Genomic DNA, 21,270 nt, shown 5'->3' with positions numbered 1-21,270 from the left:
ATATAAAACTGTGCACCAGACGTTTGGAGCTGGAGCAGGGACCGGCTGCTGGAAGGCTGATATCTCTGGTTCTTGGCATGATAGAGACAAGCCTAGTTTCGACAGAAAGGGGAGAGTCACAGCTTTTGGAATATACTCTCAGAAAAACTCTAGTCAGAGAGAACCTGAGAAATATCACTGGGAAGTGCAATTAACAGGTCGGATGTGGACTGCTGCTTTGAAGTTGGATATCTCCAGTTCCCCAGGGCCGATATTCAAAATTCTGGTATCCCTGGAAAAAGGTGATCCTCAGCTATCAGCTATACACCTGGGGCCCCTGGGCAAGTGTCCATTAAGCCCATGCGAAAAGACGACCCTGATGCTAATTAGTATAGACATCCGGCAATGATAATGTAAAAATGTTAGTCGCAAAGGTCCAATAGTTAGAATAATAGTAATCAATTATTACTCCTCCTGTGGCACAGGGGAGGTATAATTACCACTTCCAAAAATATTGGATCACACACTGGAATGCCTCTTAGGTTCCCAATCGGCAGGAGTTTTTGTTTTTCCTAATTGCTTTTATGCCTGTAGTGATGCTCCCTCAGCTCTGCAGACCTTCAGAACGCCGTACAGTAAGGGACCTGGTATTGAGATGCTGGCCGGCAGCAGTATTAGTTGGCAGTTGGTTTTGCCTTGAAAAAGCGGCATTTGCGAAGCGCGCGCCGGCCTGTTAGCAGGCGTGTGGCGTCCTATGTGTGCCTAAACGCAATAATAATATTATTACTAATGATGTGCCTTAACTGCTCTTTTTAGAGCAATTTGTAGTGTAACAACTGCCTAGCTGTGTCTACTGCGTAGCAGGGGGCTATCTGACGGGATCAGAATGACAGAAAGCGGTGTGCTCACAGTGGGACACCGCTAATCTCAGTGGTGAAAAATATCACCACTAAGTACTGTGTTTGTATTAATATACTATATTGAATATACTGTGTTTAACTGCTTGAAACAGACACATTGCTCATAGTAACAAGATCGCTGTGTCTAGCGGGCAGGGACGCAGAGAATCCATCTAATGCTGTATTGCACAATTCAGATAAATTGCATTTCATTATGCTCCATTAAAGATCAAACAAATAAAAGAGTGATACTAAAGACATATGTGAATTGATAACACATCTTCAGGTTAAAACAGAAGCCTGACAAATCATGCATTCACACATATAATAAATATAATTCTAAAGCAATATGTTAATGGTGTCTAAAATGACACAGAAGTAATTATAGAATTTACTCTTGATTTATTGCTTTGAAATATATTGTCTTTTGAATCCGGCATACACATATAATCACCTGTGATATTAGTTTCCCTCTTTGCAACATTTGTTGCTTATACAGTGCATACAAAACCAATAGCATTCTTTATTTGACATAGTTATAGGCAACTATATAAGCAATACTATGAGGCTTATTCGTATACATTAATTCTCCTATATCATTGCTGGAAAGCAACTACACTGGCTTTTTGAAACTCACTTGTCAAAGTGTTACAAGTGAGATAATAGGAGACACCCAATCAAAGTGCAATTCACAGGCACACATAGAATACGCCCACACCTGCTATTTTTAAACCACATCCCTATTGTGTTTGTCCCACTTACTTGTTGTTTGTGTGTTTTTATATACTTTGCAATTTTATTTATCATGAAATAAAGATTACATTTTATGTGTACTATTTCTCCTTGGTGCATCACATAGTGACAATCCTTTCCTTTCTCACACATTTACCTAATAAAATATTGTCCAGTGATAGCACACCTCCACCAATGAAAAGGATTAAACGTGAACATTAATAATCTAGGGGGTCATTCTAATCCATTTGAAATACTCTGCTTACACTTTGATCTTGTGCGATCAACTCTCTTGCAACTATCGCCCCCTCAGCTCTGCAGACCTTCAGAGCTCCGTACATCAAGGGACCTGGTATTGAGATGCCGGCCGGCAGCAGTATTAGTTGGCAGTTGGTGTTTGGTGATCGACGCGTTTCTCCGCCTAGGTATCTCGGCGGCTTTATCAAAGATCGAGTTAGATCTGCCATCTATCTAACTTGATCTTTGATGAAGCCGCCGAGATACGTATTCAGAGAAATGCGTCGATCACCAAACACCAACTGCCAACTAATACTGCTGCCAGCCGGCATCTCAATACCAGGTCCCTTGCTGTATGGCGTTCTGAAGGTCTGCAGAGCTGAGGGAGCATCACTACAGGCATAAAAGCAATTAGGAGAAAAAAAACTCCTGCCGATTGGGAACCTAAGAGGCATTCCAGTGTGTGATCCAATATTTTTGGAAGTGGTAATTATACCCAGGGCCGCCACTAGTAATTTTGGGGCCCGGGACTCACCTTCAGTCAGGCCCCCAGCGGCACCCCCCCCCCTCGCGTGCCGGCACCCCTTCCCCCTCGCATGCCGACACCTTGCCTCCCCCCAATTACTATTACTTACCAGCGGTAGCGGCGGCACAGCATCTTCTCCCTCCGGGACTCGGGGCTGCACAGTGCAGCCTGCAGAGCACCGAGCCCCTCTGTATCCTAGGCTCGGCGCTCTGCAGGCTGCACTGTGTATTGTGCGAGCCTGGCCGCCGGTGCCGGGTGGGGGATTTGTGCGTGTGCGGGGGGGGGGGGGGGGGGGGGGGAGTGCCGTGCCACTGTGGGCAGCTGCCCGGGCCCCTCCAGAGCCCGGGGGCCCGGGACAGCTGTACCCCTGGCACCCCCCTGTCGGCGGTCCTGATTATACCTCCCCTGTGCCACAGGAGGAGTAATAATTGATTACTATTATTCTAACTATTGGACCTTTGCGACTAACATACTGCTAACATATTTACATCATCATTGCCGGATGTCTATACTAATCATTATCAGCATGAGACTTGCTTGAACTAAACTGGTTAACCAGTTATTCAGTTCTTCATTACTAAACTTTTATATATTTCTAAAGAGCCTACTAAATCTGAAAGAACTAATATAATTTTTATCATAATATTTTTATCTACGGTCATAAAATATATATATATATATATATATACTGTATATATATATATATATATATATATATATATATTTTTTTTAAGAATATGAGTTTAATAATAATTTTTATATAATTTACCGGCCGGTAATAATATGTGATTTATGGACAATTTGTCCCTTCTTTACTTAAATAAATAGGAGTACTGTAACTGTTTTTAGATATAAAACACCCCTATTTTGGCTATTATTGTTATATGCAGCACTTTTAGCGCTGTCTTTTATTTGCTTGTCTTTTATTTGCATACTGAAGAATGCACAGCTTAAATATATGCTTAACAAACTGGCATAGACTCCACTCTGCACACGGCGCTATGTGTTTTATAGGAGGAAAATAGCATTTTCACTTTGCTAAAAAAAAACTTTTGATATATTTAAAAAAAAATAAAAAAAAATTACCAGCACAGAATGAATTATCCTGGTCATCTCCTATAATGAAAAGTACCCTATTACGAATTTGTGATGTATATTTTAATTGGCTCATATGCCTTTTAATCATACAGTGTACATGATATATATTTTAGTTTCAAGCTTTACATTAGCTTTTCTTGGTTTCCTGTTCTTTATAATACCGATGATTTTATGCATAATTATCTTTCATTTGCAACCTGCTGATCTCAAAGTAAAAGTGCTTTCAATTTCAATCATTTTTGTGAGAAATATGATTTCTTATTAGACTGGAAATGTGAAGAGGACATCCAACATGCAAGTACCAAAATGAATGGCTTTCACATAAATGAGACTTCAACCAGACAAGGATAACTGCCGTTTTAGGCACTCATTCCAGATAATTAGAACAGCTACTTATTCAGTGTATTAATAATCTATCTTTCCATTAGTAAAATAATAGTAGTCTACTTAACATTATATATTGACAGCACAAGTTTGAGATGCTGAGATATATGATCTTGAAAATGGGGCCTAAAATAGGTTTGTGGCTACTATATGTTTTGCAGACTGCTGGGATTAAGTCATACTGGTTTAAATGGTGTGTACTGTATAATATAAAAGTAATAAAACTAGTATGTCCACATTGTACATAATCTCTATTCTCAATTGCAGAACCTGTGAGTGTTGGACCCAGGTGCGAAATTATGGCTTGGGCCCCCCTCCTCCACCCCAGCCAAAGTTCACAATATGCGCCACAGCTGTGGGTGACATTGGGAGGCATTGCATGACCGGGAAAAGGGAGACACAGGCCGCAGTGGACTGGGCCCCTTTGCCCCTAAGGGGCCCTGGTACACTGCATCTGTGCAACAATGGTGTAGTTCCGCCTCTGTCTACCCTTATGGGATTTGCAGGCACAGCTTCATAATTGCCATAATGACAAAACTTACTTATGCGCTCTAATGACCAATAGCTGCTTTTAAATATTCAGTATTTCAACCATCTTTAGAGTTTAAATAGGTGTCCGACTGGGCATAATTCTGATTGGGTCATTGCTGTGCTGGTTTATTAACTACCAGAACAGCACTTTGAATATCAGAATTGTGTGACCTGCACTCCAGTATAAAAAGAGATGATCGCATGAATATTTTCCAGTTTGCCTAGTATTCATCTATTGCATAATACCCACTGGAGAATCTGTCTAACAGATGCTTATTTACTAAGTAGCAGTGGCCAGTGGCAATATATTTGTGAAACTCTACTGCTCTACAAATATAGCCAAGACAAGTCCAGCAATGATTCAGGTCCAATGCACTACTGCCCAGCATGCTTAGATTATAGTGCTTGTCCTGGCTTTGCAGGTCTAGCATTGTCTAAAGTTGCTTCTAAATAAATAGTATAAAAACAATTCCAGTGCACTACATAAAAAAATTAGCAAAATAATAAAATACAAAATCCAAGACAGTGAGCCCCAACCAGGGTTAGATTCCCCACAGTAGTGAAAAACAAACCCAGACCTGGCTAGTGCAGTGTGGAGGCAAAATCCCCCCCATCTCACACTTCCAGAGCCTAGAAGATTGGAGGTAAAAGTACAAATTGTGCTTGCAAATGCACTTGTACAAATGTGTCTCATTAGAAGTATAACATTTTTAAGACTTACATAAATTCTGTTTTGATTAATTAGTTGTTTCTTTTGAAAAGGTCATTTTTTTTTTTTGAAAGTATTTGGGACATCATTCTTATCTAGAGTTTAACAAATTGGCAAAGTATTGTTACATTTTTGATACATTATCGCACTGAATACAAGGTTGTGGCTCTCTGCAGCTGATGCCTCCACTCCTCCTCAATTGTATATTACAATTTAAAGATACAGATGTGTCAATCAAGGTAGTTTACTTAAAATACTTTAAATGATATATGCAAAAAAAAAAAAAAAATAGATTTACAACATACAGTAGTCCTGTGCTTATTTATTATGTCTTTTTCATTCCCAGAAAGTCTGCACTAAATGCGGCATTGAAACAGTTGGTACCCTGAAGCGACCCACATGGCTCTGTAAAATCTGCAGTGAACAAAGAGAGGTAAATGGTTAATATGTATTTTGTCTGATCGCTGCACTATAGAGTGAAGATAGTATTATATATAATATAATATATATTGTATATATATCAGATCTGTAAAATATTTTTTCTGTATGCCAGGTGCCAACCCATAACTTTTGCAGGTAGATAGTTTATCAGGTGGCACTCTCAGTCTTAGGAATAACACTTTACACAGGTATTAAAGTTTCAACGTTTCGGTTTGTTATAACCTCCATCAGAAGACATCTTTACTATGCATGCTTAAATACCAAAATACAGACATGTACAGAATTAAAACACGTGAAATCCCGCCCAGGTCATTTCATGACATCGTCAGACTCAGACCAAACCCCTTCCAATGACGTGACCTACGGCCCCTCAGTGAATGGAAATACAAAAAGTACAACTGCATGGTAAAAAGACAAAAATATCTGACAAGGATCCTAGGCATTCGTATTGGTGGAAGACCATTATTTAGACATGTCCTGCGGTTCTGACCACTGCTGACAAGCTATACTTCTCTCTGTGTAGCGCTGGCTGTATCAGCGGGGAAATAAACCTCACCACGTCAAGCAGGGCCGGCGCTACCCACTCAGCAAAGCCTGCAAAACAGGTAGGCGCCGGACCTGAGAGGCGCTCCCTGCTCCCCGCCGAGTGACAGCTTTAGGGGGCACCTGTTTCATTAATTGTCCCCAGATGCTCTAAAAGACAAGTAGAGTCAACCGCATCTCTACCTATTTCACATGACAGCCGCACAGGCACCTTCCCTTGCTGCCCGCACACTCACTTTTTCTCCTCTCCCGGCGGCTCCTCAGTCATGCATGCAGCTTAGTGCAGCCTACAGAGCACCGATCAGCATCAGTGGGGGAGCGCCGATCAGCATCAGCGTGGAGCTCCCCCTCTGTGTCCTAGGCTCGGCGCTCTGCAGGCTGCACTGTGCAATGTGCCTGACTGAGGAGCCGCCGAGTTAGGAGAATAGAAACAGTGAGTGTGCGGGCAGCAAGGGAAGGTGCCCGTGCCGCTGTCCCTGCATATGAAAGAGGTAGAGCGGCGGTGGACACTGTGTGCACTGTGCAGGAGGTTGACGTAGTGTCGCTGTCACTGCTTGCGGAGGAAGGACAGCAGCTGTGGACTATTAAAGCAGGGTGTACAAGAAGGGTGGAGATCTGCGGCAAGGCATCACTGCTGGACCTCTGGTAGGTCTCTGTCCCTGCATCCCCCCCCCGGTCCCTGTGGCCCCCCAGGCCTTGTCCCTGCGCCTACCCCCTGGTCCCTGCATCCTACCCTAGTCCTGCATCTTCCTGGTTCCTGTGTACCCCTAGTCTTTGTTCCTGCATCCCCCCAGTCCTTCATCTTCCCCCGGTCCCTGTCCCTGCGTCACCCCCTGGTCACTGTCCCTGCGTCATCCCCCGGTCCATATCCCTGCGTCATTCAGCGGTCCCTGTCCCTGCATTCCCCCCCCCGGGTCCCTGCGTCCCCTCCAGTCCCAGTCTCTGATACCCCATTCCCACCAGCCTAAATTCCCGGGTTGAGTCCAGGAACAACCCGGTACTAGCGCTGGTGTGAAAGGTTCCTGGGACAAAATCCCGGGCAAATTTCAACCCGGCTAGGTACCAGGGTTGTTCCCGGGTTCAACCCGGGGACCTGGCTGGTGTGAAAGGTACAGGTTATACTTACCCGGGTTGCCGTGTCCTCGGTGTGCTGTCTGGACGGGAATCCACGCAAATGACGGGACAGCCGGTGGATGATGATGACGCAGTTCTCCGGCGGCAGTGAGGACGCCGGAGAGCTGTGTCATCTTCATCCGCAACCTGTCCCGTCATTTGCGCCGCCGCCTGTGTGGATCCCTGGCCTGCACGGAGGACCAGCAACCGGGGTGAGTATTCTCCCCACCTCCGCCGCCATCCTGCCGCCTGCCCGCCGACTGCCCGCCTCCTCCCCACCTCCTGCCGGCCTCCTTCCCGCCCCCTTCTCACATCAGAAAATACAGGGACATTTCTGGTGTGAATGGGTCCAAACCCGGGAATGTCCCTGCTTGTCCCGGGAACTGAATTCCCGGGTTTGTCCCTGCATTTCTGGTGTGAATGTGGTATTAGTCTCCCCTGTCCCTGCATCCCCCGGTCCCCGTCCCTTCATCCTCCCTGTCCCTGCATCCCCCCCCCCTGCCCTGATCCCTGCCTCCCCACGGTCCCTGTGTCCCCAAATTATATGTAAAGTTTGGCTCAATCCGTGTGGCAAAACGTGAATATTTTTTAGATCCATGTAGCATAACATAAATTTTATCTCAATCTGGGTGGCATGACCTAAATTTTGGCTCAATCTGGATGGCATGATGTGAATTTTGTCTCAAACTGGGTGGCATGATGTGAATTTTGGCTCAAACTGGGTGGCATGATGTTAATTTTGGCTCAATCTGGGTGGAATAATGTGAATTTTTGCTTAATCTGGGTGGCATAACGTGAATGTTGGCTCAATCCGAGTGGCATGATGTGAATTTTGGCTCAATCTAGGTGGCATGATGTGAATTTTGGCTCAATCTAGGTGGCATAACGTGAATTTTGGCTGTCGGGGTGGCATAACGTGAATTTTAGCTCAGTCCGGGGGGCATGATGTGAATTTTTTGGCTCAGTCCGGGGGACATTATGTGAATTTTGGCTCAATCTGGGTGGCATGAAGTTAATTTTGGCTCAGTCTGGGGGGGCATGATGTGAATTTTGGCTCAATTTGGGTGGCATGATGTTAATTTTGGCTCAATCTGGGTGGAATAATGTGAATTTTTGCTCAATCTGGGTGTCATAACGTGAATTTTGGCTCAGTCCGGGTGGCATGATGTGAATTTTGGCTCAATCTGGGTGGCATGACGTGAATTTTGGCACTTTCGTTGTGGCATAAAGGTGCCCATACACAGAGCTATCCTGTTTTGCGAGGTGATAAGCGGTCCCCCACATCGCAAAGCACAATAAGTATGCTGAACGTACTTTTTGAACTAGATCGCACCGCATCTATGTCAGAATGACGCTGCTTTAGCGCATCACATATGTTTTAACTAGATGCAACGCGATCTAGTTCAAAATGCACGGAGCACATCGCTCCTTGTATGGGCACTTTAACGTGAATGTTTGCCATCCGGGTGGTATAATGTGATTTTTGACTAAATTTATTAGAATTTTGGCTCATGGTGTGTCGCATACTGTTTAAGGGGCAAGTATTATGGGGTCTGCTATTGTGTTTTATAATGTGTATAAGAGGTATATGGTGTGGCACACTACACTCAAGAACATGCCCCTTTAAAGTGGCCACGCCATTTTTCTGGAGCGCGCCTTTGCCATGCGCATAGCAACATCCTTCACTTTTCCATACCCCCACTTTCAAGTTTCCACTTCAACCCCTGGTGGACATTGTGTGTAACTTGCACTACTCTGGTTGTTATGTGTAAGCCACATTACTATGGGCATTATATGTAAAAGGAACTATTACTGTTGGTATTATATATAAGGGGAACTATTGTGTTGCATAATGTGTATAAGGGACACTAGTGTGTGGTGTAATGTAAATAAGTAAGACTACATACAGTGTAATATGAATAAGATTATGCTACTGTGTGCTGTAATGTGAAAAAACACTCATTGTGAGAACATACCCCCTTTTTTATTGTGCGTACCTCAAGCATGCACTGTCTCTATTATAAGGTGCAAATTTATAGTTTGCAGGAGGGCGCCCAACACCTTAGCACCGGCCCTGACCCCGTGTAACCTCTATAAAAGCAGTTAATGGGTAGACTTGATAAAAAGAGATCAAATATGCCAAGAAATATAGAAATCCTAGCATGAACAGAGAAGTTAAATATACAGTAGCAGTCAAAGAAGCAGCTGAAGGGAACTAAAAAACTGGGTTATGTTCAAACATATAATGCAGTGACAGTGAGCATGACTTTTGAAGGCTCTTAATTGTTACATCAACGTACCAAACTGTAGCAACAAATCGCTACAGTTTGGTAGGTTGTTACATAAATGCTTCAGTGTTGCATAATCCACTTCATGGGAATCCTGAGAGTAGACGGTCATAGTATGGCAGTTTACAGACAGCAAGTGAATGACAGACATTCATTCAGTCCATGCAGGGATATCGCTTTAAGGCAGGGGTGGCCGGACTTTTGTAACCTGGGATCTACTTTTTGTACACTTACTTACCGATGATCTACCGACATCTGCCTGTGTAAAAAAATATTCACCCCTTACAAATTATGCCACACAGAATAGGCCAAAATTCGCATTAGGACACACAGTATGAGCTAAAATTCACATTCTGACACAGGGAATGTGCCCTAAATTCACATTCTTACCCAGGGAGCCATAAAACAGCATCCCATTCAACTGGGATCATCAAAGACCCTAACCCTGTCCCTGTCATGATCTCCCACCCCCCCACCGCACTGCACCGCACCAACCACATTACACCAATGTTAAATCTGGACACGGCTGCCACTCAGCGTTCCCACCCACCATAACTAGCACATAAAAAAAATGCAGTCTTACACTTCATTCTGGCCCCCGCTGCTGCTCTGCCTTTTGCCTCCTCTGGACAGCTCTCCCGACTTCTTTGCACAGCTTTCGCACCAGCTCCTCAGTACTGCATTGCGCTGGTGCACAGGTGTGCCGGGATGTCACCCATGCACCTGCGCACTAGCACAAAGCACTGCTGGGAATGCTGAAGCCAGAAGAGACTTCAGCACTAATGTCGAGGTAATGGGGGCTTAATACTTAGTAAATGATCACGATCTACTGGCGAAGGGTCCGCGATCTACTGGTAGAAATTAGTGATGAAGGTTGCCTTAAGTCCTGTAATATCTGTATGTACTACTAGGTCTCTGACATTGCATCCCCTCTTTGAACAAGGCATTAGAGGGGTCTCTCTTAGATCAGTAAGTCCGGGATCTGTTTGTACGAATGGCCAGTACTTTTTACCAGTTTGAACCATGTCTTTAGTGGTGCCTGAGTACTTATTGACCCAAACCTGTGTGTTTTTTTTTTTGCACAATCAGTGTTTATTATGGTCTGTGTGTTCTTTTTATTGCTACGTACCCTGGTAATGTCAAGAAGATCTTCACTAGGGATCATGGATGCCTTAGTGTGAGCTTCTTTCAATTGCTTACTACTATAGCCTTTTCATGAGGTTTAAAGATCATTCGTACCCATGGGTCTTGGGAGTAGGGAAAACCCTTTTTGCGGTGAGTGGGGTGACAACTGACGGCATTAAATAGGGAAATACAGTCAGTTGGTTTCTGGTAAACAGATGTTGATGCTGGGATCTCTTGTGTTAATGTCTGTCATCATTGTGATGAATTCCTCCCTGGACACTGTCGACAGGTGGAACACGTCATTTATATACCGTGTGTAGAAGGGGAGATTTCTTTTATACTCCTCATTAGCAAAGTTCGGCCTCAAACATAAAACAGCTATGCCGAGGCGGCACATGAACCCATCACGCAGCACAGGCTTTGTACAAAAAATTCACTGTTAAATAGAAAATACTTACATAACACCAATCTCAATAAGTTCAGCAAAAGGTCAGTGTTGGGACCCTGATAGTTTTCATTGTCTGAGTAATCTCTTTACTGCCCTTAGCCCTCTTTCATGCGGTATATTGGTGTAAAGACTAATAATGGTGTAATCGCTTCTCGGCCTTTTGGCTAAGATCAAGTGTAGTATCTGTTCTTATCAGTTGGGTATGGACTGGCCTCTGGCAGAGAATAGAGAAAGGTTGGACTGAGTAGCTGCTCTGATGGGCGGAGGGTGTGGGACCCCTCTGTTTTTTCCCGGGAGCAGTGAAAAGTCTCACTGAGTATCTTCACCTCTGCCTTTGGTAGGAGGTGTTGTTTCCGTAAATCCACTGGTAAGAGGGGGGGAGAAACACTGGGCCTAGTAGTTTGACTCTCTTGACGGGGTTCGTAGCCCCCGAAGGATGAGACAGCGAAAGGCTCAGTCTAGTATCCATTCCCAGGGAGCGGAGAAAGGCTGGGTCTGAGTAGATGGCTCCTGTTCCAGAGGTTCGTAGCCTCTGATGGGGAGACCGCAAAAAGCTCAGCCTAGTATCTTAACCCTGGGAGCGGAGAAACACTGGGACTGAGTAGATTGCTCTTCCGAGGGGGGTGCAGCCCCTAAGGGAGTCTTTCGAAAAGCCCAGTGGAGTACCCATTCCCATGCCGGGGGCTGGAAAATGCCTGCTGGTGAGACGGAGAAACACTTGGTCGGACGCTGACTGGTCGGCTGCCTGGAGCCCGAGGCTGCACTGTGCCCCCGGGGTAACCCGGGGGTGCCTGATTTGCACTGGTGATGTCCAGCACCATGCACTGAATGGCACCTGCACCGCGCACTTCCCTCTAGGTTAGGCAACACGTCCTTACCTCGTCCTTTTGGATGGGGTAGGACAATTTTTTACACCCCCTCCCCGGCCTTCTGGCTAGGGCCTCTTTTATTTATTTCTTTGATTTGCACTTTTGAGCACTTCACGTTTTTTGTTAGTTTGTCACGTTTTTTTGATTTGGGTAGTGCGGCTGTCCCTAACAGGCCTTCCGTTCCCCAAATGTGACTGGGACTCTTCACCTTTTGGGGAGAGTCCCGGTTCCCTCGAGGGCAACCCCGAGCCGCAAGGCGGAGGGAAGCCTAAGCGGGTCCCTCCAAACCTTCGGGTGCGGAGGACCCACCGTCCGAAACCCTTCCGGGGGTGGAGGAAACGCGGGTCTCTCTGAGCTTAACGGCGAAGAGGACCCACCGATCCCTTTTTTCCCTTCCTCGGCCTTATGGTTGAGGGGGGTTAGGGGAACCATGGGGCCTTTCTCCTTTGGGAGAGGGCCCACACGTTCGTACGGCTGCCCCCTTTGCACGTGTTTAGGCACAGCACTGGTGGTGGTGGGAGCACACCTCGGGCTCCCTGAGTTTCTTCAAACTCATTGGTGTAAAGACTCACCACGTCGGCTGTGCAGAACAGTTTTTGGGGATTTTTCTAGGGTGTGCAAATGGTCTTTATGCACTTACTCTTAAGTAGAGCATTTTTTATGTCTGCATCTATGGTGCCATCTACAGCTTCCTGCATCCACCGCTTCCTGCAGAATGTTTGATAATTCACCCTGATACTGTTTAGTGGGGTCCTCAAGTAACAGTATGTAGACATCTGTATCTGCCAGCTCTGTAAACCTCCTGTTTTGTAGTTTGTGAGATTCTGGACTACTATCGCACCCCTTTGTCGGCTGGGCAGATCATTATGTCTGCATACTTTGAGAGGTCTTTCAACGCCCGCTGTTCTTCATTAGACAAATTGGCGTTTAATTTCTTCTCAAGGTTGTCACACACGGCATTGCAGTCCGATAGGTGCTTTGTGAATGATTTAATGGCCAGGTTGTTAGATGTCAGGTCAAATGTTGATTTGGCCCTGAATGGACACATTGGTAGTTATTACCTGGGAGTCTTTATTATTGAAAAACTTTTTTAACTGTAATTGCCTAGGCGGCAGATATGGACCTTATTGCCGAATCAATCATGATTGGTAGTGATAACAAAACTTAGACCTTTTTTTAGTACACCATGCTCTGGTACAGAGAGGGTCCTATCGGATAGATTAATTATGTTTTCTTTGTTTTTGACTTGGCTTTTCTTTTCATATTCACTTTGCCTGCCTTCTGGTGCTGGCTTAGTTGTCTTCTCTGATTTGTGATGTAGGTTATAATAAACCGAAATGTTGAAACTTTAATACATGTGTAAGGTGTTATTAGTTTCTGCCTGATAAATAACTATCTACCATATGAGTTAGATATCCTAAAAAGCCAACTTCAAATATTCTAATTATTAAATCTAGAAAATGGTTTGGTGGTGGTCTGGCCAAAACCTAAAGAGGACCCAATTTCATATGCCCAAGATTATTTAGAAAACTCAAGTCTCTTTTTAATATAGGGAAATACTACATAGCATTTACTGTACCTTTTTGTTAATATGCCCTCCTCACATTCCTTATGGTTTGAGTACTGATACAGGCATATATATATATATATATATATATATATATATATATATATATATATATATATATATATATATACACAGTATATACTGGGTGCATGTATGTGTGTGTGTGTGTGTGTGTGTGTGTGTGTGTACATACATACATACATACCTATAATGCATTTTTAAAACAAGTCTTTGTTCTGATTTTTTTCATAAAAGAGAAACTGAATAATATAGCTGAGCAGCTCTACATGTATACTTTACCTTATGTTTGACTGCCTTATTAAAGTAATCAACACAATAAATGCAGACTACTTCCCATCTTATTTCTTGTCCACTTGTTGTCACCTCTTGTGCTGATGACATTTATATTGTTATTCTATTTCCAAGTACTAAATTTGATACTCAGGCATTCACTGATCAAGAATAATGTAGAACTCTTGACAGTTATTGTACCATAGTAATGAATTCTTTATATAGAAAGTCGCTCTATGTGCAAATATATTTCTTTCTTATTTTATTGCTTACAAAATGCGTAAAAATTCAGGAAATGTGTTTTGGATTATGCCTGGCCAAGTTGTGGCTACTGTATGTTGTGAAACTATAAATTCCAGCTGGTTGAATCTGTATATGTGGAAAAGCAGCAGCATTGAATAGGCTTTGATAAATCCCCCTTAGACTAAAATGGGCCTGGGGAAAATGACCTACACAATAGCGAAAACTACATTGGTATTGGTTTAGTGGTTTATCGCAGTCAGTCAAACAAACATTCTCATTCGGCCTTTTGGCTAAGATCAAGGGTGACATTTAATAGGGGCGATTTGCCATTTTTGGTTTGGCGAAAATATTGTCAAAATCGGACGATATAGCAATTTTTTTAGGGTGCGATTTGCGGGAAAATATTGCACCTTTTTGCCACGAATTCGAAGGAGCGATTTTTAGTAACACTAAAAATTGCATCCAGATGTTTTCCCATTAAAAAGTATAGAAATCGGCAATTTAATGAGATGCTATTTTTAGTAAAGGTTAAATAGACCAGGTTCTGACTGGCAAATTTGTCTGAACCATGCACAGGTCAAATTGAAAAAAAAAAAAAAAAACAACAAACGGCGTGGGGTCCCCCCATCTGAGCATAACCAGCCCCGGGCTCAGAGAGCCGGTCCTGGTTTCATAAAATCACAGGCACAAACAAGTTGGAGTTCCCTTGACTTTACAAAACCAGCACCAGGCTCAAGGGCCGTTCCTGGTTCCCAAAATACAGGGGGCAAAATGAGTAGGGGTCCCCCATATTTCAAGAACCAGCACTGGGCCCAACCAGCCAGTAGGGTAAGCCACAGCCGGGGGGACAACTTATTATACAAGTCCCTCGGCCAAAGCATTCTCCCCCTGACCGGTCAGCATGGGCAGGAGTCCTGGGGAAGTGGGGGCCCCCCAAAGAAGCCCCCCCCCTCCAGAACTTACCTGGCCATGCTGAAGCCCGGGGCTGTCATCACCTCCCTAAGCGGTGGGCATCGAGCTGATTAAAGTGTAAAAAAGAAAATAAAAACAATTGTGTATTGCTGTGGCACTACAAGTCCCAGACTTCCAGCATGTGGGGCAATAAAGGGCCCACTGGGACTAGTAGTCCCCCAGCAGTACAAATAGTTAAAGAAACACGCACACACACACTTACAGTAAAACTTTATTACATACAGAGCCCATACATTCAAACTCACTTGTCTTGATTGAAGATCGGTCCCCTTGTCAAGTAGAATCTATGGGGGTGTACCTGTGGAAGCAAATTATACTCATGTGGTGCAGGACAATCTGTAAAACAGAAGCAAGCCAAAAATCGATATGAAGAGGAAACCCAGGCTCCAATGTGGAGCACTTATGGTACAGGAACCGGGACGGACCAGCAGAGGACCCAGGAGATGAGTTATCAGACTGTCCAGGACTGAACAGGAGTGGACCCAGGAGCAGAAGGAAGCAAGAACCTGGATGGCAGGAACCAGCAGGAGGTAGGTGACTGGTCAAAATGGACGCCATCAACTGCAGGGTTGTACAGAGCTAAATCCCTTAAAAAGGCCAGATGGCCACTCCTCACGAAGAAATCTTGTGCTGCTATTGGTTTTCTCTTGTTGTTTTTTGTCTGTGGGGACTGACTATCCCCCATTTTAAGCAGCTGCTTTATTGAGAGACAGCCCCTTTCTGGTGCTTGAGACCAGCCTTGGTTGAGTGTTTTCTGGTAATGGAGGAGAAAGTCTCTGGTTGCTGTGGAGATGAAATGTGTAAACTTCAATTCCATAGCAGCGCTACTTACACACATCATGGCCGCAGTAGCAGTGCCGCTTACATACATAATGTGCACAGGAGTAGTGACAGTAGTAGGCAGTGGCGTAACTATAAATTTTGCTCCCCCAAGCCAAAAAAAATTCTGGCGCCCCCCCCCATTATAAATGTGCCACTCCAATAGATATATAAAAAAAGAATGTGCACATTACAAAAAAGGGTGTGTGGCCTCGGTTTAAGGTGTAATGCCCATTACACATTATGCCACACCGTAATGGTCATTACATATAATGATACACACCGTAATGCCCATAACACATTATGCTATGTGTGTGTGTGTGTGTATGTGTATATATAGAGAGAGAGAGAGAGAGAGAGAGAGAGAGAGAGAGAGAGAGAGAGACACACATACATACATACATACTGTATCTTTAAACTTTTTGAACACATACAGATAGGCAGTGCTGCTCTGCCTCATGCACCTTTTATCATCTTTTTTCATTAAGCATCCATTTTCCAGAGTTACTGGTCCTCTCCACCCCTGCATCTCTACGCAGTACACAGCAGGTCAGAGGGCGGATGGAGAACTGCAGAGGGAGTATGGGCCTTGCAGATGGTGAAGGGAGGAGGAGGGGGTGTGGATGGCAGAGGGCGGATGAGACTTGCGCTGCACAGTGATGTGACGGTGAAGAGAGGAGGGAGTTAATGCGGCAGAGGGCGGGGAGACTCGCGCTGCACCAGTGATGGATCTGGGACAGCAGAGAGCGGAGGAAGTTAATGCACTGTGCCGTGCGGCATAGGGCAGAGGGAGACTAGCACTGCACAGTGATAGGAGGAAGAAGAGAGTCTCGCGTGGCACCGCACACGTGAATGACGCCACAGCTGACTAGCCCGTGCTTATCGAGCACGCGGGCAGCGGCAGGCTGCCGTGGCACAAGCAGCATCTCTACGTAGTGTGACAGACTCAGAGCTGATAGATATGATGGGAGAGGATGACCGCCAGGGTGAACCAGTGGAAGGCAGGCAGAGACAGTGGGATATTGCATTAATTGGAAAAAAGTTACATAACAAAAAATAAATCTAAGCTGACCTCACTCACTGACCCCCAGTCAGCAGTGAAAGCAAGTCCTCACCATGCAGGTGATTCCTTCAATGTACAAAATAACAATTTTATGATGGTATGAAGCAATGGAAGATGAATAGAAGGTGATGCCAGAGAAAGCAAGTGGGTGGCAGGAAAAGGGTGATGGGGAGCAGAAGTGGGAGACGGAAGGTGGTTGACACCAAGGAAAGGCAGTGAGTGTTACATGGTCACAGGTAGTTGGTGACACTAGGAAGAAGGTAGATTGTGACAGCCAGGGCGAGTCAGTGGCAGATGGGCAGGGGATGATGCTGTTGGGAGCCACTGGGTGACAATGAAAGGTGACATTGAGAGGTAGGGGGATAAGGAGAGGGTGAGCAGAGAGAAATGGTAACAGGGAGATTGTGAGTCAGTGGGTGACAGGAAAAGGTTCACAGGAGAGAGGTAAAGGGGAGAGTGTAATGTTTTTACTTACTATGCTTACTGATAACTACTAATTAAAAATATATATTATAAACATGTATCATAAAACACTTACCTTTTTCTGTAACTGGTTCTTCTAACTTCTACACTCCTTTTCTTGAAGTCCCTCCTCCCTCTGCTTAGGCTCCTCTTCGGCAGGATGCCATTGCAATGCTCTCCTCTCCTGATTGAGGCCAGGGGAGGGGGGAGGAGGGGGGGCGAGATGGAGCGTGCTTCAGACTGCAGAGTGGAAGGAAAAAAGGGAGAGGGTGGGGAAGGGGCGGCACTTCTGCCCATCTGTCATCTGCTTAACAGGCATAGCAGACAGGAGCAGAGGAGGACCCTGATATGATAAGACCAGGCATAGCCTCAGGACCCCGGGGATACACTTTATGCTGCCAGCGTTACTGCCTGTCATAAAGTTTGACAGGAAGAGGCTGCAGTAGCCGGCAACTAAAAAGCCAAGGGCAAATTGCAAATGAACGAGGCAGAAAGGGGTAAACAGCGCTGCTTTTTATGCCGCCGGGCCAGCGCTGCGGCTTGTTACAGCTAGACAAGCATAGGCTGGGGCAGCTATGGGTCCTTCGCCAATAGGGCTGAGAAGGGGATGCGCGCTCTTCGTGCTGCCGGGACCACTGCCTTTCATCACACAGTTAGACAGGTGCAGGCTGTGGTTGTCGGTAGCAACATGTAGCAAAACAGGGAGAGCTTACAGTATGGTGCCTCCCCCACTTTGCAGGTCGTGCTGACTGCTGAGCGGTTAGCACCGGCCTGCCCTGTGTATGTCCACCTAATAAAAACCGGGAGGAACAGCAGCATTTGCAGGGCAGCGGGCGCTTACGCAGCCCCCGCTCCCCCAAGCAGCAGCGGGGGCTGCCTTACGCTATATACGTCACTGGTAGTAGGCATTGTGTGTAAGTGGCCACAGAAGCAGCACCACTTAAAATGCCCACAGTAATAGCACCACTTACATACATAATGCGCACACACACACTTAGTGCTAACAGTAGCAGTGTCACACACACACACACACACAATGCTCACAGGAGTAGTGCCCTTGCATACATAATGCCCACAGGGGTAGCACCATTTACACACACATACTGTACACACACTTTCTGTCATTTACTGGCTATCCCTCTACTTATCTAAAAGTTGGGCTGGCTGGATATCTTCCCCGCCCTCTGACCTATAGTAGCCCTGGACTGGTGTAACTCTGGTACTGTTTTGTGATGCTGTCATGGAGGTGGGAAGCACTAGCTGCTTATGTGCGTGCTGCCTTTTAAACAGTGCGATATGCACAATGCCAGCTGACAGCAGCAAATCAGAGCAGGGAGATCGCCTCTCATGCACAGTGCCTCCATGCCCTACAACCTCTTCTGAGCGGGTAGTGCCAGCTCAGGTGACATGGTAAGTTTAAAAATAAGGAAGCTTTCTAGCCATAAATTAACTATTCCCACACTCGCCCAGCTTCTTTGTGGCACAGAAAATATAAAAAAAAGTTAGAACATTATAGCTTATCAGCATCTAATTAAAGTTGCTTTATTCACTGTTAATACTGTTTTTAGTTTATTGATTTATTGTTTGTTGACACAAGCTAATATGTTATTTCTACAGATAACAAACACACAGCACTTTTTCACAACAGAGTCTATGAGGCTGCATAGAGAAAGCACTACAAAACCAAACAAGCAGTTGCTTAGCAACTGAAAGGGGTAAACGACAGGCAATGGCCTCACAATATAACATTGGAAGCAGCAGCATTAAAATATAATAATTAACCTGTAAAGGCATGGCGTAACTAGAAGGGCTGTTTAAAGTGCAGGGAGGTAGATCTTGTAAGTAATACACATATGATTTACTTTACAACCTATTACTAGTGTCCCTTTGAATGGATTAAAATTTATAACCTTCATACCACAGGTTGGAGCCAAACTAATATTTTTATATAAACAAAAAAATAGCATAGAATCTACTCTATCTATATATCTATATATATATATATATATATATATATATATATATATCTATATAGATATATATATATATATATATTATATATATATATATATGTGGTAGGGGCGGCACTCCAAGCAGATGATATGAAACAAAGCAGTTCAGCAATAATGCGGTGCCCTCCAGTATGTGGCAGCTCCTGCTGTCACCGATATATGGCTGTGGGGGACGGCGGCACTCGCAGAATGAAGACACGGGAGACCACTTTCTCACAACTTTCGGAGCTGTGTTGCCCCTTAATCAAGTGCAAAATACAGGTTTTTTGCACTTGATAAAGGGGCAACACAGCTCCGAAACGTTGTGAGAAATTGGTCTCCCGTGTCTTCATTCTGCGAGTGCCGCCGTCCCCCACAGCTATATATATATATATATTTATATATATTTATATATATATATATATGTATAAATATATATAAAAACACACAATAACAGTGCGCAAAATTATGCAGTGAAAATGCCAGTGTCCAATCAGGACAACAATACCCTTCCACACAATGTCCTTTGGTGTGTAAGTCTCTAGAATAAGCACTCAGGTAGGTATACCCGGCAGCTCCAAGCTCTCTGTCTCTCCAAGGCAATCCTGAATCCACAGATGTTTTAATCTAAAAAGAAATGAGGAGAGCGAGCGCTCGATAGTGCATGAATCTGTTTTTAAAAAGGATTTATTGAGGGTAACAAAAGCGTGAACACAATGAGGGTAACGTACCAAACAAGGCGGCACACACACCGCAGATAGATCGCAAAGACACGCTGTCCACACAGCAGTTCATGGAGAGGTTACACTCAGCCGGTATTTTCAGCCGGTAGTCTCAGCTGTTTGCAACGGCAAATATATATATATAAAAAATATGCATAGATACTGTTGGTTTAATAGCCAAGAAACAATATATGGGATACGTACGTATGACCGTCGGTCAGGATTCAGATGCCAGCATTCCAAAATAGGGAATCCTGACAGGGTTCCCGTAAGTATACTTGCCATCCCCCTGCTTCCCCCAACGCTAATCCACTGGTTCCAAATCCTAACCTCCCCTCCTTGACCCTCACCCTCCCTGCTAATGTCTATCCCGGTCCCTGTACCAGTCTTCCGGAGTAGTTGGGATGCTGGTGTCGGTATAGTAAATGCCGGGATGCTGAACAAATCCCCAATATTAAAGCATTAAGGAAGAGGATCAAAACGTCTTAAAGATTTTTCACATGTGTACTTTGTTATCTATACATGATTTCATTATGTACTGTACTAGAATTGTAGATGAACAAAAATCTAATTTGTACCTTAGAAAGCTTTTTTTTTTTTTTTGAAACCTGGCTTTCTCAACGATAAAAATAGTACCTGCTTGACAGACAGTCAGTTTTTTTTTCAATGCTGCCAACAATTACTGTCATCACTCCTTTATAATGATAGTCCTGAGACACTCCTCATCACATGAATGGCCACGTTTCATGGTTTTTACACTGATCATGGTTCTCTGAAAAGTTAGAATTATTTTTATTTGGTCATTGAAACATTGTGCACAAAGTCAGGTTCCTCATTGTTTTTTAGTGTGACTTTGTTCACTAGAAAATGCAGTAGGCCTAATGTTTAATAATAATAATAATAATAATAATTAATGTTTAATAATAATAATGTTTTAGTCTGAACTTATCAATAAACCCAAGCTCTTTGATAGGTCATTGACTCTACATTGTTTATTTAATAATGGAGCATTTAGGTGGAGTTGTGCAGGTATGCTAATATCTGTGCTCCGTGAAGAGGTAAGGGGCAAAGGGTAAGGGTTTCTTCCCTCTTTCCTCTTCTACACCAACCATTTAATAGATGTAGTGCAGCCCAATGAAATGAGATTGATAGTAATTGTAATACAGGAAGACAAATTATGAAAGACTCTGGAAATGCTTAATCTACACTTTAGTAATA

The 21,270-nt window shown here is 44.3% G+C and overlaps 1 protein-coding gene and 1 pseudogene across 5 annotated transcripts in view; both read left to right on the top strand.

Annotated features, from left to right (window-relative positions):
• Positions 1–21,270, top strand: part of RPH3AL (rabphilin 3A like (without C2 domains)) — a 233,984-nt gene that overhangs the window by 98,541 nt on the left and 114,173 nt on the right. For all 5 annotated transcript variants that reach the window (XM_083173983.1, XM_083173980.1, XM_083173982.1 and 2 more), the window contains one exon: positions 5,442–5,528. In XM_083173983.1, the coding sequence (XP_083030109.1) occupies positions 5,442–5,528 (87 nt within the window). The remainder of the gene's footprint in view (positions 1–5,441; positions 5,529–21,270) is intronic.
• Positions 11,198–11,334, top strand: LOC146060861 (U2 spliceosomal RNA; annotated as a pseudogene).

This window comes from Crinia signifera, chromosome 2 (assembly GCF_055691185.1).
Source record: "Crinia signifera chromosome 2, ASM5569118v1, whole genome shotgun sequence".
Taxonomy (NCBI): domain Eukaryota; kingdom Metazoa; phylum Chordata; class Amphibia; order Anura; family Myobatrachidae; genus Crinia; species Crinia signifera.
This window is presented reverse-complemented; position numbering and strand designations above follow the sequence as displayed.